Below are 15,042 nucleotides of genomic sequence, written 5' to 3'. Positions count from 1 at the left end.
CTTTTGAAAAAACTTTGCTCACGATGTTTTTTTGAGAGTTCTGGAGTCTGTATGCAGTAGTACATTAACTCATACTAAGGATGCTCTTGTTTAAATCCTCTCTGTACATACAGGATATTCTGGGATCAGGTAATTTGAATTTTAAAATGAATAGCTAATGTGATTATAACTTCAGGCGCAAATAAGAATTCATTGGCTTATCCAACAATCTGTCTCTTTTGCAGAGAGATACTAGAGCTCACTGCTGAGCAGTTCCAGTTTGCTTTGGGATATTTCTGTGTCCTTCCTCAGTTCTGAGGACCTAAATAAATTTCAGATGAAGCTTTCTCAGAACTACACTTAATAGCAAATATTTTCTAGTGTAAAAATGTGTGTAGGGTTGAGATGTGAATGCCTTCTACTCCTTCCTCAAGCTCAGTCATGTTCTTCAAAGGACACACACAGGCTTAGGCTTTCTTTACAGCAGAGCGATGCAGTTATTTAGTCAAGAGTATTTTCCCTCTGTTGAAGACTACTTCTGTGTTTCTGTGTGTTCTGTAGTATCTTGTGTGCCTACCTGTGTTAAATGCTGTGATCTTCAGGTGTTCTTACTAGACAGCCTATTCTGCTTTTCTGGCTAATCAGTAAAATAAAGGGAATCTGCAGCTCTAATCTATGGCTTTCTTTAGAGCACCTACTTTATTACTTTCATTGAAGCTGGTTTCAAAGTCCGGTACAGGGCAATGTTATCCCACTGTGTGCTTTCTCCATCTAATAAAACTAGCAAAGCTGCTTTGAAAAAAAGAAAAGTGCTAGACATATTGAAGTGTAGGAACAGGAGTTTTCCCAATACTTTAAAAAAAAATAAAATCAATAAAGAATTGTGACAAAATGGCCTAATTAAGAAATCAAGACCAAGACGTGTATAAAAAGCCATCTGGGTGTGCTGTATTCTAAATTAACAGACACAAACGATGTCTGGTTTACTGTCCGGTTATATAACAAAACTATGCAAAGTAAAAACCAGGCGTGTATTTACGTGCATTCTTTAAATATCAGGCTTAGATGCAGGGACAGCTCTGTATGAAGTGGCATGTGCTGGAGGCTCTATTAGGTAAGAAAAGGTATGCTTAGATGGAAGTCCAAGTAGCTGACAGACCAAACTGTAATGAAGGGAAAGCAATAGAGTGTCTTGGTTCCGTAATTCATTTCTGCATTGAGAAGCCCTGTTGCGTGAACAGAATGAAACACTCAGAAGTTGCCTGGCTAAATGAAGCATCAACAAAGTAGGTAAACTTTCTCTGCAGAGCGAGTTCAATCTTGTTTTATAATCTTTTGGATAGCATGTGGTATCTACAGTGCATTTGACCTACATGTGTACCTTTCTATTTTGTACACTAAGATATTGGTGGATCATTTAAAGTCACTTTTAGCAAATTTAAGTGACTTTTATAATTGCTTTCTTAGAAAGAAACACTGATATGTTGAAGCAGTTAAAAAGAAGACTTGAGGATTACTTAAAGCTCTCCTTTCTCTGAAGACTGGGAAACTGACAATAGAATGTTATCTGCTGTATTGGTAGGAGTGTGAAAATACCATTTCATTCTGAACCATTAATGATTCATTCAAGATTCATTAAATCTTGCTATTGCTGGAAAGAAAACTGTCCCCTGAAGTATGTAAACCCATATTTTGCCAGGGTTTTTGTTTTTTTTTCCCCAAGTAGGAATTTTCAAAAGTTTGCCCTTTGATAGGAACTGTATTTTAAGACTAAACTGTTGATTGAAAAATGCAAAATATGTTTTAACTTCCAATAACACTTAATCAACCATTTTATAAATGCAGTGTATGACAGCGAGGGGAAAAATTGTTCCCTCTTATTTGTAGTTGATCTATGTAGGAATGTAAACACTGGGACTCACACTTACTTTCCAGGGTTTGATTTTATTTTTGTTCTAGTTCAATTCGTAGATAAGGGGGAAGGAATCCTGTATACCAATATAGATCTCTCTAGCTCTTCGGGTATTATTCATGTATGCCTTTGGTTAGGTAACAAACCTACATCTGTCAGCACCAAGCATGAGCTTGCAAGGTTTTTATTCTTTTAGAAGTAAAAGTTAACATTATTCCCTCAATGACTACTTCCCTTTTTTGCCTCAGTTCCAACTTTGACCTTGTGGTAGGTGGCTACTGGCCATAACACCATCATGCTATTAGAAGTAAGCTGTTTCTGCCTCAGATTTTACATTTGTTAAAATAGATTGTACAAGTTCCAGGATTAGCGAGAGCCCTGGAGTACCTAGCAACTCTTAGTATAGGCCAGCTGGGAAGAAATGCTGTGCACAGCAATTGAATTAACTGCAGATTCACTCCTGTATGCTCAGTTGATCCGGAATTGGACTTGTGTAGTCAACTGATGTCCTCTTTAATAAATGTGGAATTTATTAAATCCCACCATCCTTGTCTAATGCAGGTGCTGCTGACTCATATCCTGCCCCTCTTGCCCCAACCACCTTCCAGCTCCACTCTCTGCATAGGTCAGTAAAGGCCAGTAAAACGCTCACAGGTTAGCAAGACACAAGGGTGTTGCCTGTTAGACCGAGACAATGTGGTTCACTTGTCTTATTTTTCTTTCTACAGAAAAGGTCGCAAACCATTCCCCACAGAAGTGAAGTAGGAAATCCAGGACTCAGCTAAAAGACTTCTTTTTACATCTGGCATGGTTCTTGTCCTGACAAACATGGAATTCATATTGCAAGCACAGATAATGCTGAGAGGGAAATGAAAGGTCATCTATCCTAAGTCCTGCTGGTTAGCATAGTCCTGCAGAGACTGTCAAGTGGCTAAGGCAGCCCGAAAGGCTTGTTCAGTTGGCCATGTGCGCCGGCCCTGGTCATATGCCAGCATGTTTCAGTCAGCTGGCAACTCAGAGTCCAAGGGAGCGATCAGGATAAGCCTGTCATTACCTGGAGATGGGAGTGAAAAAAAAAAAAAAAAAAAAGGATGGCAGGAACCACAAGTGTGCAACCACTTTTCTGGTGACTTTGGGCTGCTCTGGAGGGGTGGATAGTTACTACCATCCTCCCCTGAGCACACTGCTTTGAGCAGATTATATAATAAATGTGCCGGGTGCTAAGTGGCTGGCGTGTCCAAGTAGGGTGCCGCTGTTTTGTATTCTAGGCTGTGTTTTTTTTGGTATTCTGATCCTCAAAGGATTTTTGTTTGTTTTTTTTTTTTCTCTTCAAGAAGCGATGAACTTTGATTTCTCTGTGCATGAACACATGTATAGTCAGCCCTCCTGAAGATGACATTGGAGTAGCTGCTCTTTCTGCTGCCTTGATGAAATCATTTACCCTTATGTGGATTCTCTCATCTTTCTGCAGCTCTGTCACGTTGTGTCTCTGGCTACCAAACTGAGCATCGTGGCATAGCAAGATTTACTTAGTAGCGCAGATGTCTTTGGAAGTGAAGGCTGGGAGGAGAGGTGAAGTGTTTTAGCCTCAAGAATATATAGGTTAATATGATGGTTTTGGAGAACTCAAATAGAAAATTTTAATAAATCATTACATGTGTACACCTCATATATCTAGATGTGAAAAGTAATTGGAGGAAAAAAGTTTCTTACTCATTGGTAAAACCATTAGTTGCATAGTTGGCTTCTCTTTCCCACTGCTTACCCAAATCCCAAGCTGCCAAGATACTCGAGTGAGGAAAGTATTTTCTCTGATGGGCAGTATCCTCCATTCAGTCAGGACACATTGAGGAGGGCAGGAGGAAGGCAGCTGGCTTTAAATATCTTTTTCTTTTTTCTTCCCTTTTCTCTTTCTCCAACTACTATACCTGAAAACAATAGATTATGGCATTTATTATTATATTAACTATATATTTGTTGCTTAATAACTAGACATACAAACTTAGCTGTCATAGCTCATGTACTGAGTATCAGCCAGGATTAATATATTCCTAATTTGACTGTGAATCTACTATTTTTGATCTAGTTATAAAGTACTTACAAATTCATACTGTGCCTGTGAAATAGCTTCTGCTGCTTTTAATATGCAAGCAGATGTCAAAGTGCAATGTGCCAACAGGGCAGGAAATTTCTGGCCATAGCCACTGTGTTGCCTGTTTGCATGGTGAGTCTGAGGAAGCTCTTCTGTCAATCTAGCTGTGACCACCCACAGACTTTTTTCCTTCGAAAGGGATAGTGACTGAGAGGGTTTCTTCTCTTTTTATTTACGTGTAGTCCTGATACAGTATTATCTACATCAGCAGAGCTTTGTAATGTATATCTGACCTGGTGGTCTTTAACATGTGACTCAATTTGTTATTATTGGAAAGATAAACATTAACAATTAAATATGTTTTGATTGCATTTAAAAATCTCATTATTATAAACAGCTGACTGCTACTGTAACTTTATAGCTGGAGCCAGAAAACCTAGGTAACTGCAAAAACCATGGGGGACAAGTAGAAGGGTATGCAATTTGCATGGCATGGGTTGTTTTCTTTTTTTATATTATTTTTAAAGTAACTTAAAGCCTTTTATTGATTTTTAAAAGCCATGAAAAATGTCCATACAGCTGCTTATACCACTTAACCTGTTTGCTTATCTCTGCTGCTGCTGAATTTGGTTAAAATTAAAGTCTGATTAAAGATGAACAGCAGTATAGAGTTTCATCGGATATTATAAATTTAAACCTTATTACCCTGGACAATTTTATTGTGATTGGCCAAATTGTGAGTATTGTATGTACCTATGATTAGATAACTACTGCACAGTTTCCCAGTTTCTTCAAACTGTATAAAAGATTTGAATGTCAATGTGAAAAGATACTGATGTTGAAGCTTTTTTCCTTGTAGGAAGGTCTCTAAAGTACTTGGTAGACTTGTAATTCTCGGTGTTTTTCTATGCATTAAATCTTTACATCTCCAATAAAAGGACTTGTGAAAGAAGCAAAATGTATGCATCAGTTATTGCTTTAATGGACTCTGCTTTTGGATGCAGCAGCCAGCTGTGATTGTCCTTTATGTATATGTAATACCCTTGAGAATAGAATGAAAGCCACTGGTTCTGATTTCAGGCTTAATAGTTCAATTACATCTCCTTTATTATGGAGAAACACTTAGCAAAAGAGAATTGTTCATGCCACTGGGAGAAGCTTAAAACTATTAGACTTATATTTCAGGTCTCCAGGAATGCTTTGAATAACATGGGAGGCTTCAGCCTCTTCAAAAGAGACGTGGCACTGAGCAATATCTGGCTGTTGTATGTAATAGGGTGCCTATGGGGCAGGATGTTTTGCTCTAGTTTATATAGCCTGTTTATTATCTTGTGTCTTTAGTCTGGCCTATCTGTCTACCTGGCCATAAGTACCCCAGAAGTCCTTTTTCTTTCTTATTCCTCATTGTTAGCAGGCACAGCTAATCCTTGTTAAAGTGACTAGGATTTCATGCCAAATATGAAATTATTCCTACTTGATATGCAAACCCTGTATCACAGCTTTCATGCAGTCCTTAACTCTTAGAATAAAATCACTAACTGCTGTGTGTGGATCAATCTGTGCAGCAGTACATGCTGGGGGACACCCAGCTGGAAAGCAGCTTTGCAGAAAATGACCTGATGTCCTCATGGACATCAAGTTGATTGTGAGCCAACAGTGTGCCCTTTGCAGCAAAGGTGGCTAAAAGTACCTTGAGCTGCATTAGGCAAAGCATTGCCACCAGGTTGACCGAGGTGATCCTTCTCCTCTACTCTGTACTGGTGAGGCCATCCCTGGAGTACTGTGTCCAGTTCTGGGCTCCCCGGTTTCCTAGAAGAGCACTTACGCTTACAGAGGTAGGTGATAGTTTTGTCCCACTTTTCCTTCTTCTGAAGGCCAAGAAGCCAAAGTAAAATGGCATATTCCACATACCTAGCTAACCTTGACAAGCCAGTAGAAAAAAAACAATTTGAATAAATGCATTAGTATGTAGTTTGGAAAAACCTTGCTGCTGTTCTGGGCTTGCCCTAGCAAAAAGTTGAAAAGCAGGATAAATAGAAGTAGGAATATATCCATAGTATCTATGTGGGTCAAGGCTTCTCCTCACTATTTTCAAATTTGTTCTGAGAACTTTTCAGCCCTACTCTTAGTCATGTAGGAGGGATGCAAATGGAATGTGCCCAAAGCATCTGAGAGAAACTCCTTGCCTTTGTCTAAGACAGAGCTTTAACAACTACTTCTTGTGATATCTGGTAAATCTTGAGTGAACCTGGTCATCAGAGGGTTAATAAAAATGTCACCAAGCCCAGGAAACAGGGGTATTAACAGTGCTGGGGTCTGGCTGTGGGGAAGTACCTGCAAATGGAGCAAATTGTCTGCTTGATTATGTTCAAATGGCATCCCGGTTTCTACTTGTGTTGATGTCATCAGAAGCTGTTTTAGTTTTTTGTGTGTCTTAAATCTCCCTCTGCAAGTCTGTTTACTTTCAGCAATAGCTCCAGGGACTCTAGATCTTCTTTTCCTTTTTCCTTTGCCAAAGTGCAGAATTGGAATGGTGGAGAATGAGGGAGAAGAGGGCTTTTGATTCCTGTGAGGCAAAAGTGGTTTGACTGAAAATAAAGTCCTGTCTTTATCAGTACAAAACGTCATGAGGTGGGGTCTAAGGTGATGTGTAAATTCCGAGTTAGTTAACTATTTTCAGCTTTTGAATTTGTGCATACTTGGAAAGGTATTTTTCTAAATGACATCTTTCAGTATACTAAGAACACTTACATCTTCTACCCTCTTCTGTCTCTCACTCCTTGCCCCCTATTTTCCCATCCAGAGTCTTTTTAGAGCGTATTTTCTGTAGTTTAAGTAGTACAGCTGAGGCAACCTGGGGCATTCTGCTGTCCTAGCATATGAAAATAAAGGAACAGATTTACCAAGCAAAAAAACCCGTATTTGCTGTTAAGTTGTATAGTGTCCACTCACATTGTTTGTTGAAGCCAAAATATTTAATTATTTCAGTATGGGCAAAAGTTACGCCGTTTGGAGAGCAGTTAAATGTTTCCTGCTGCACCAAAGCTATCTAAGCGAGTTTTGTCACCATCTTTGTTCCTGCAGCTGGGCTGCATATAGTGCATCCAGGCTTACTGCAGGCGTAAAGTGACTTAAAGTAGACTGTAGATCGTAGATAACTGTGTGCAAATAGGGACAGGAAGAGGGTGGCAGCTTTGGCTGGAGAGTATCTGTAATTCTCTATATAAAGTGTTTATATCTCAGAGCTGTCCGTCTCTCCCCCAAAATGTTAACTGCCTGGCTGGGAAGGGCAGCTGTGTGCTACTCAGCCCAGCAGCTTCTTCCCCTTGGATCTGGGCGCCCTTCACACCTCCAAACCTCAAACGCTGGCAGATATTAACGTAACTGTACATACTTGGAAATTGAGCTCATTAGCTCAGACTGGAGGTGGAGTAATGCAATGAGATAATGGCCTAGTGACAATGGAAACGGATACTTCAGTGCATCTCTTATGAGATCAGTTGCTCTGCGAGGAAATAGCAATAAAAAAACTATCCAAGTGCACTTCCAGCATGGAAAATGATTGGAGAACTGGTGTTTGATATAACATTTAGTGCAGTGTTGCTGGGCAGTGGAAGAAGTAAATGCATCTTTTTCAGGGATAAATAGCAGATTGTTTCTATCAGGTACTTTGGATGTCCTTTTGGGACTTTCAGGAAGTTCATCTGCAGACCACAGCAGAAATTAAGTTACTTTGATTGGTCTCTATTCAGATGAACTCTTGTCATCCATTGTAGCTCAATTTTTTATTATTTTTTTTTTTTGAAAGGGGTGGCACTGTGTGTTTACTTGCCTGCTCTCAACCTGCCCATTTTAGGGCTACTTCTCATTTCAACGTTACTTTCTTAGGACAAATACTGCCATGGTGAGAACTCTCTCTCTGTCCTTTTCTATCCAGAGCCTGTAGGCTATGGAAAGACACTGCATGCAGTTTTGCACCCACACTGAGTTTACCAGTGAGAAAAATCTAGTTTGGTACCTTCATTCACTTTCAATCCTTCTCCTTTTATCTTCTCTAATAGCTTGCGTGTTGAAAGTGCATTTTTAATTAAATTGTTTGCATCTTGTATATGCACAATACATTCACTTTGAGGGCATTTTTATTACAGTAGGAGGGTGGTGATATGTAATAAGTCTGAAGAATAATTAAAACCTGTGTTAACTTGTGTATGTTTTCAGTAGTGATTGAGCTTTGTGTTGAGTCTCTGCTGGGTCCAAGATCAGATCTTAATCAAGTAGGAAGGAAAAAAGGGGTGACGAGGAAAGGAAGAGTTGATTGTAGGTAGCTCTGTAAGTTCTTACCAGTTTAAGATAAAGCTCACCTGTTTGTTAAAGAAATGTTTATTGAGAAAAAAGTATATTGCCTCCAATTTTTGGTATTTGGCTCAAGATAGCTCTTTTTTTTTTTTTTTTTTTTTGCTCAACACTTATTGAGGGAGAAATACAGAAAGTGTGTAAGTGTGTTAATGATATGAATCAACTTTTGTAGATACTTTCACCCCTCCCATATAGTGATGTAGCCTCAAGAGTTTTGTTCAGACAACCTTGGTTTACACTGAAGGGAAAAAAGCAGAGTAACCTGAGAAGGCTTTAACTGCAGCCTGATGTGACAGAGCAAAGATTTAAATAATTAGGGATTTCTAATAGAAACTATGATAAATTGTTTTCTTGTTTTACTTTGGGGAGGTAGAAATACATGTCAGAATTGGCAAGATGCATGATTTTGATCTGAAATTTTGACTTTCTGCACTAAATAGTCATTAGGTATATTTATCAATGTGTTTTCTACAGTCTAGTTTTGGAAAGGTAAGGGAGGCTGGGTCTTCCAAGTGCCTTCCCACAAAAAGCAAAGATGGTGAATAATTGTTAAGCATCTGAATACCTGACTTGCTGAACATGTGGAAATGCCAATAACTGCACTTGGCTTCCCTAAAACATTGTATGTTTTGCATTCATCATGGCATGCTAGATTCAAAGAGGGGATAAGAAAGGGGCCTGATCCAAGGACAATGATTCAAGTCCTGTTGCATGAAATACTTTGGAAAAGTGCTAATTTGTCTGTCCTTGCTGAAAAGTACAGTTTTACATTGGCTTGTAGATGGTTTGACATTGCCAGGTACAGCAGGTGAATTAACATTAATTGCACTAGCTTTGCCAAGGATTCTATGACATCCTGCTCATACCCAAGTCAAGCTGAGGCATGTAACAGTGTTTTGAAATGGATAATAGTTCTGAAGATGTCCCTAATATTAAATCAAATTCAAAAACTGCACTGGAGGTTATGCTAATTCAGTCTTGAGGAGTGTGTTTGGTCTGTGGAAGAGATCCATTTGGGTTCAACTTTTACTTGATTTACCAGTTTATCTAATTAAACCCCCCTATTTAAATGTCAGAGCACCTGCACTACTTTGGTGAATCAAGTTTTTAATATTTCATAAAATTGTTAGCAAATATACTAAGGTAGCCTTCACAAAAAAGAAAACTTGGAGTGATTATTTTGGAAGTATGAACAAAGGGGGAAAACCTGAGAGGGACAGACACGTTTCTTTTTCAGGCTGCCAGGATTTTCCAAGAATGACTGGAAACCCTTTTCTTACAGGTTGTGTCAAATGCTGCTGGACAGGGTGTTGCCATCACTGGGAACAATACTTTCAACAACTGGAACTGGCCTAACGCTGTGATCTTTGCTGCTACTGTGATCACTACAATCGGTAAGTATTTATTACATCAGCTTTCATAACTGTAGCTTTCTGTATGGTGTAGTGTGTTTGTACTCTCCAATTTACGTGTCAAGCTAAGCCACCAAATGAAGGTCCCCATGGCTGGGGTTGCCTAGAGTACGTGTTCACCTACAGGTTTAGAGAGGGGGAAAAATCCCAGTTTTCTGGCACTGTCTCCATGGCTACGCAGAAGAGAAATGTATGCCTTTCCAATATGTAACGGATTCAAGGTGCTGCTGGGGATGACTGGAGTCGTTCTGGTTCCCTTAATTCATGCGCTTATATTTCTAAATCATAAAATCCCCAAACAAAAGCATTACAGAGCATTCTATTAAACTGATACTTAAAGCATGTGCATATGAGGTTTTTGTATAGCTGTCCTGTTACTCATGTGCGTCCTCTTAAGCTAATTAGTTATCAGTGTTCTTGGCTTGCAGAACAATCTATATTTTTTTATTTGCCTCTTAAAGAAGGCAAAGTAGAACAAGTGTTGTCTTCTAAATCTCATTACTGATTTGTGCTTTTAAAACCCTCTGCATTGAAAGACTTCTTCCTCCTTCGATAAATAGATTTTCAGAGCTCAACATCATCTGCCTTCTGCTTTTATGGAAAGATCTTTTCTATGTGGTATTGCTACATGTACAAAGCGAAAAACAAAAACCCCCAAAAAACAAACCAGGGATGCAAAATAACCAGAGAAGACCGCAGGTATACAGAAATGAAAGTCTTACTGTTAAACCGTATGCAGTACTGTGACTTTCTTTGTCATTTGAAACTCAAAATACCCAACTTATAAAAATACCCAACTTATAATACAGATTCTGACAAAAAGTTGAAGTCGGGAACACACCTAAATAAAAACGCTCTGGCAGAAGTTGAGAAAATAGGTTGCTTATTTTAGAGCCTGAGTTTGTAATGCCCTGTTGGGTTCTGTGAACAGCAAAAAACTAAAGTCAGATGAAATATCTTGCTATGTCACAACTCACCTTGCATTTAACTCACAAACTGTTACCAGATACCAGGAAAGGTACCAGGTCACGAGTGTATAGTTATAGTATATATATATATATATATATATACTATATATATATATATATATATATAGTATATATATAGTATATATATATATATAGTATATAGTGTTCCATCTTTCACATGGAAGCTAGCTTCAGGATGAATTTTTAACTTTTATTCTACAAAATTGATTCAATCAAGTTTTTAACAGTGTTGCTTAAGGTTGGGGAATCATTTGAAATAAAGCTCATCTCAAAATTTCTAGTATCTCATCAAGAAAAAGACACACAAAATCCAGGAAACACTTAAAGTGCAGTAATACTCTACATTTTATTAATATAATACACGTTTGCTAGAGTAGAATTGGAAGGCATCCAGATTCATGAGATCAAGCAGCTGGAGTAGACTAAAGCCCTTATAGATGGTGAACTAAGGAGCACCTGATACAGCAGAAGCCCACGCAATGTTGTTTTGTGCCTCGGTAGAATTGCCTTGAATTCTCTGCAACAAGAACAGACCATGCACATACTTATCTCTTTTAGGTTACGGAAATGTTTCTCCAAAGACACCCTCTGGGCGTCTCTTCTGCATATTTTATGGACTCTTTGGAGTTCCTCTCTGTTTGACGTGGATCAGTGCTCTGGGGAAGTTCTTTGGAGGACGTGCCAAGAGGCTGGGCCAGTTTCTGACAAAAAGAGGAGTAAGCCTGGTAAGGCCCTAGCTTGTTTACCCTTGTGCTGTGTACTTTTGATGCATGAATTAAACTTCTTAACTTACCTGCTAATCCTGATAGTAAATAAACACTTCACAAATACAAGTTTTCCCAAATGGCATTGCATAGAAATAACTGAAAGGGGGATTGGGTCTGATACGTTAGTTCTGCAAGAAGTTTTAGCAAAATGACATCTTGTAGAAACCTTTGAATCTAAATATAGATCTTGCAGCTTCTATGGAGACATGTATCTCCTTATATTAGAAACCTGTAGGACAAATGTAGGTGAGGCTCCATTTCACAGACGTTCCGTGCAAGCTCCTCTGGCACGGAAATAAGATGTTCTGCTTTGTTCTCACCTGCTTCTATGCTGCCATGAGTACTTCCTACTGTGCAGTGAACCGACTGGAAAATAATGTTTTTGTTTGTGGCTTTTTGTTGGTTTTCTTGGTGGTGGTTTGGTGTGGGGTTTATTTTGGTAGGTTTTGGTTTGGTTTGGTTCTGTTTTTGTACACACCCCACCCCCGAGTGAGTTCTGTCTCAGTTCTAACTCTGCATAGAGATGGGAGACCATGCAGGGCCATAGTGCCTGAAAGACAGTGGGACTGGTTTAGGTCCTGGTTTTTCAGAAACAGAGCAAGAACTTTCTTGGTTCGGCACCTGAAAAGAAAGTACAGAAAATGATGGTGAAATGTATGTGTGTAGCTTTGTGCAGAGGTTGCATGAGTGGCAAAGGGTAGGAGGCATAGATAGAAAAGCATCTGAAAAATTTGTCAACCTCTGTACTCAAATGAATAAAAGGAAAATCAGAGGTACTGCTTTTTAGAGTGCTATGTCTGTATGCCTATTTATAAAATACCAGGAACTCCTTAATCTTTTCAAGAGTGTGAAAGAAAACTATGAGGAAATACTCCTGTTTGAGGAAGTAGTTGTAAGAATAGCGAGTTCTGCATAAAGGGGAAAATAAAATAGTTGTGTGTTTACTTCAGTCAGTGACTTTTAGTAATGGCTATAAACTGTTAGCACAAAACTTTGAAATATCTGATACTGTAAAATGATGCTTGCTGCTACGGATGGGAAAAGAAAATTTGGAGATCTTTTCCTGACTCTTTTCTTTTCTTCTTTCTTTACAGAGGAAAGCACAAATTACATGCACAGCTATTTTCATTGTTTGGGGTGTCTTGGTCCACCTGGTTATTCCTCCCTTTGTCTTTATGGTGACTGAAGGATGGGATTACATTGAAGGCCTCTATTTCTCATTCATCACTATCACCACCATAGGATTTGGAGATTTTGTTGCTGGTCAGTAATTGCATTTTATATATTATTTCACTACATGCATAGTATAGCAATTCTATTTCCAAAATCTAATTTGAAAAGGTGCTTTTTAAGCTTTTTCCAAAGCATTTTGCTGAATAGAAGATTCAATTAAAGCTGGGTACTGACCCAATGGACTAGATCTGGCTCTTTAATCTTGGTTTAGATACCTAAGGCCTTTATTGGGCTAAGTCTAGAGTCCAAAGTTTGAAACCCAAACAGGTGCCCCAGGTCCCTGTTTCAGGCACAGAGCTATCCTGTCCACCATGATAGTTAAACACACCTTTGGACGGGATCCGGTATACTAAGCAGGGCACGTAAGTACTGCACAATGCTCTCTGTGCAGCTGTCTAGAACTAGCCAAGAGGAAATGCTGAGCATACTGGTGTCACCCTCCAAAATCTTGTCTTTCTCTAAAATCCACTACCTTGTTTAGGGCTTTGGAGATGGTCCTTGTAAGTGGAATTCTGAAGCCTTTTCTCAATATATCCATACCTCAATAGCAGGGAGAAGGCTTAGAAATTTTCAAGCAGGGAAAAAGTTCACTTTTGTAGCTTACATGAGAGGATAAATGTGCTGGCATTTTATGTTGTAGTCCAGTGATCAGAATACATGCAGCCAAGAAGCAGAAACCTAGGATAAACTTTTTCTTTCAGAAGAATTTCAGATTCCCACTTACCACCTCTCCGAGCAGGCTCTGTTAGTGTGGAAGGGTATAGTTCTTGGGATCATAACTTCAAAGGTTTATCAACTGTGAGTCCTCTTTCAGTAATGTTCTTGTTTTCAATTCTTTGTAGGTGTAAATCCAGATGCAAACTATCATGCCCTTTACAGATATTTTGTGGAGTTATGGATCTATCTGGGACTAGCTTGGCTTTCACTCTTTGTTAACTGGAAGGTCAGTATGTTTGTTGAAGTCCACAAAGCAATCAAGAAACGGAGAAAAAAAAGAAAAGAGTCATTTGACAACCATCCTCGGTCTAAAAAACCCCTTCAAATGGGTACCTCAAAGGATGTCAACATTTTCAGCTTCCTTTCAAAGAAGGAAGAGACCTACAATGATCTTATTAAACAAATTGGGAAGAAGGCCCTGAAGACAAACAATGATAAAATGATTAAAGTAGAAAATGCCAAACAGAATATGCAAAATGCCAGTATAGATGCCCAGGTGACTTACACAAAGACAGAGTCATTTGAATATGGTGAGGCTTCTCTGGACATTCAGAATGGTCATGTACTGAGACCCCTGCATGATAAACATATTGGAGACAGCCCTCTAGAAGGAACCATGTTTGTAAACCAGCTAGACAGGATTAGTGAAGAAGAAGGTGAAGTGTGGGATTCCAGAGACTATCGACCCTTAATATTTGAGAATGCCAATATAACATTTGTAAATGAAGATGATGATGAAGAAGAAGATATCTCAGATGATGAGGAAACGTCAAAATCTTCCATGGATGATAATCTTGCAGAGGAATCTGAAACTGCAAAAAAACTGGTAAAATTCCCATCCTCTGATGAATCTACCTTTACCAATAACGAGCTAGAACTTTCTGTGCCTTATGAACAACTGATGAATGAATATAATACAGTAAGCAATGTGAAAGCTGCAACGTGAAGCGTGTTTGACAATGGTTTTCTGAAAGTGGTCAGTGCATATTGAACAAATTAACAGAGCAAGGAGAAAAGCATGTTTTTGCAGCTTCTCCTGTCTCTTTGAAAACAAAAGCAAGTCCCAAATTAATAAACTCCAGTGTCTCTTTCCCGTCCTAAGTTGGTTTCTGAGCCCATCAGCTTTGCTTACCTGAAAAACTTGTGAAATAACAGTTGAATTTGGAGTCCTGCTCCTTCTTGGGACTTTATGGTTCTTGAACAAAGTAGAAAAGAAAAGACTAGTTAATACACTGGACCTGCTCTGCGTTTATGCATTTCATTGAGGAATTAGTTTGGGAATGTAACTATACTGTTGCAAAGAGACTGTTTTGGGCATCAAATGTGTTCGGTTACTCCATTAACCTTTCACCTCTGAAAACCTGGATTTGAATCCTGCTTTGATCACAAATGAAAGCAAGGGGTTTGCTTTATTTTTGTTCTTGTTGCCCATTGCTAAGTTGTTACCACAAAAAAATGGTGCAACCAGTAGTTGTACTTAATGAGAAACTTTAGATGGAATACCAGAATGCACAGATCTGAGCTGAGGTGTGCTGGCAGACTGAGGAGGAAGCTTCTGAAACATCTGTCTAGAATATGTCAGTGC

At 38.9% G+C, this 15,042-nt stretch overlaps 1 protein-coding gene across 1 annotated transcript in view; it reads left to right on the top strand.

Moving 5' to 3' along the window:
• KCNK5 (potassium two pore domain channel subfamily K member 5) overlaps positions 1-14,403 on the top strand; it is a 31,811-nt gene extending 17,408 nt beyond the window's left edge. Inside the window, exons 2-5 of the mRNA XM_074168966.1 lie at positions 9,622-9,733; positions 11,299-11,465; positions 12,602-12,770; positions 13,583-14,403. Of these exons, the coding sequence (XP_074025067.1) occupies positions 9,622-9,733; positions 11,299-11,465; positions 12,602-12,770; positions 13,583-14,403 (1,269 nt within the window). The remainder of the gene's footprint in view (positions 1-9,621; positions 9,734-11,298; positions 11,466-12,601; positions 12,771-13,582) is intronic.
• Positions 14,404-15,042: the final 639 nt, after the last annotated feature.

Source organism: Numenius arquata, chromosome 2 (genome assembly GCF_964106895.1).
Source record: "Numenius arquata chromosome 2, bNumArq3.hap1.1, whole genome shotgun sequence".
NCBI lineage: Eukaryota > Metazoa > Chordata > Aves > Charadriiformes > Scolopacidae > Numenius > Numenius arquata.
This window is presented reverse-complemented; position numbering and strand designations above follow the sequence as displayed.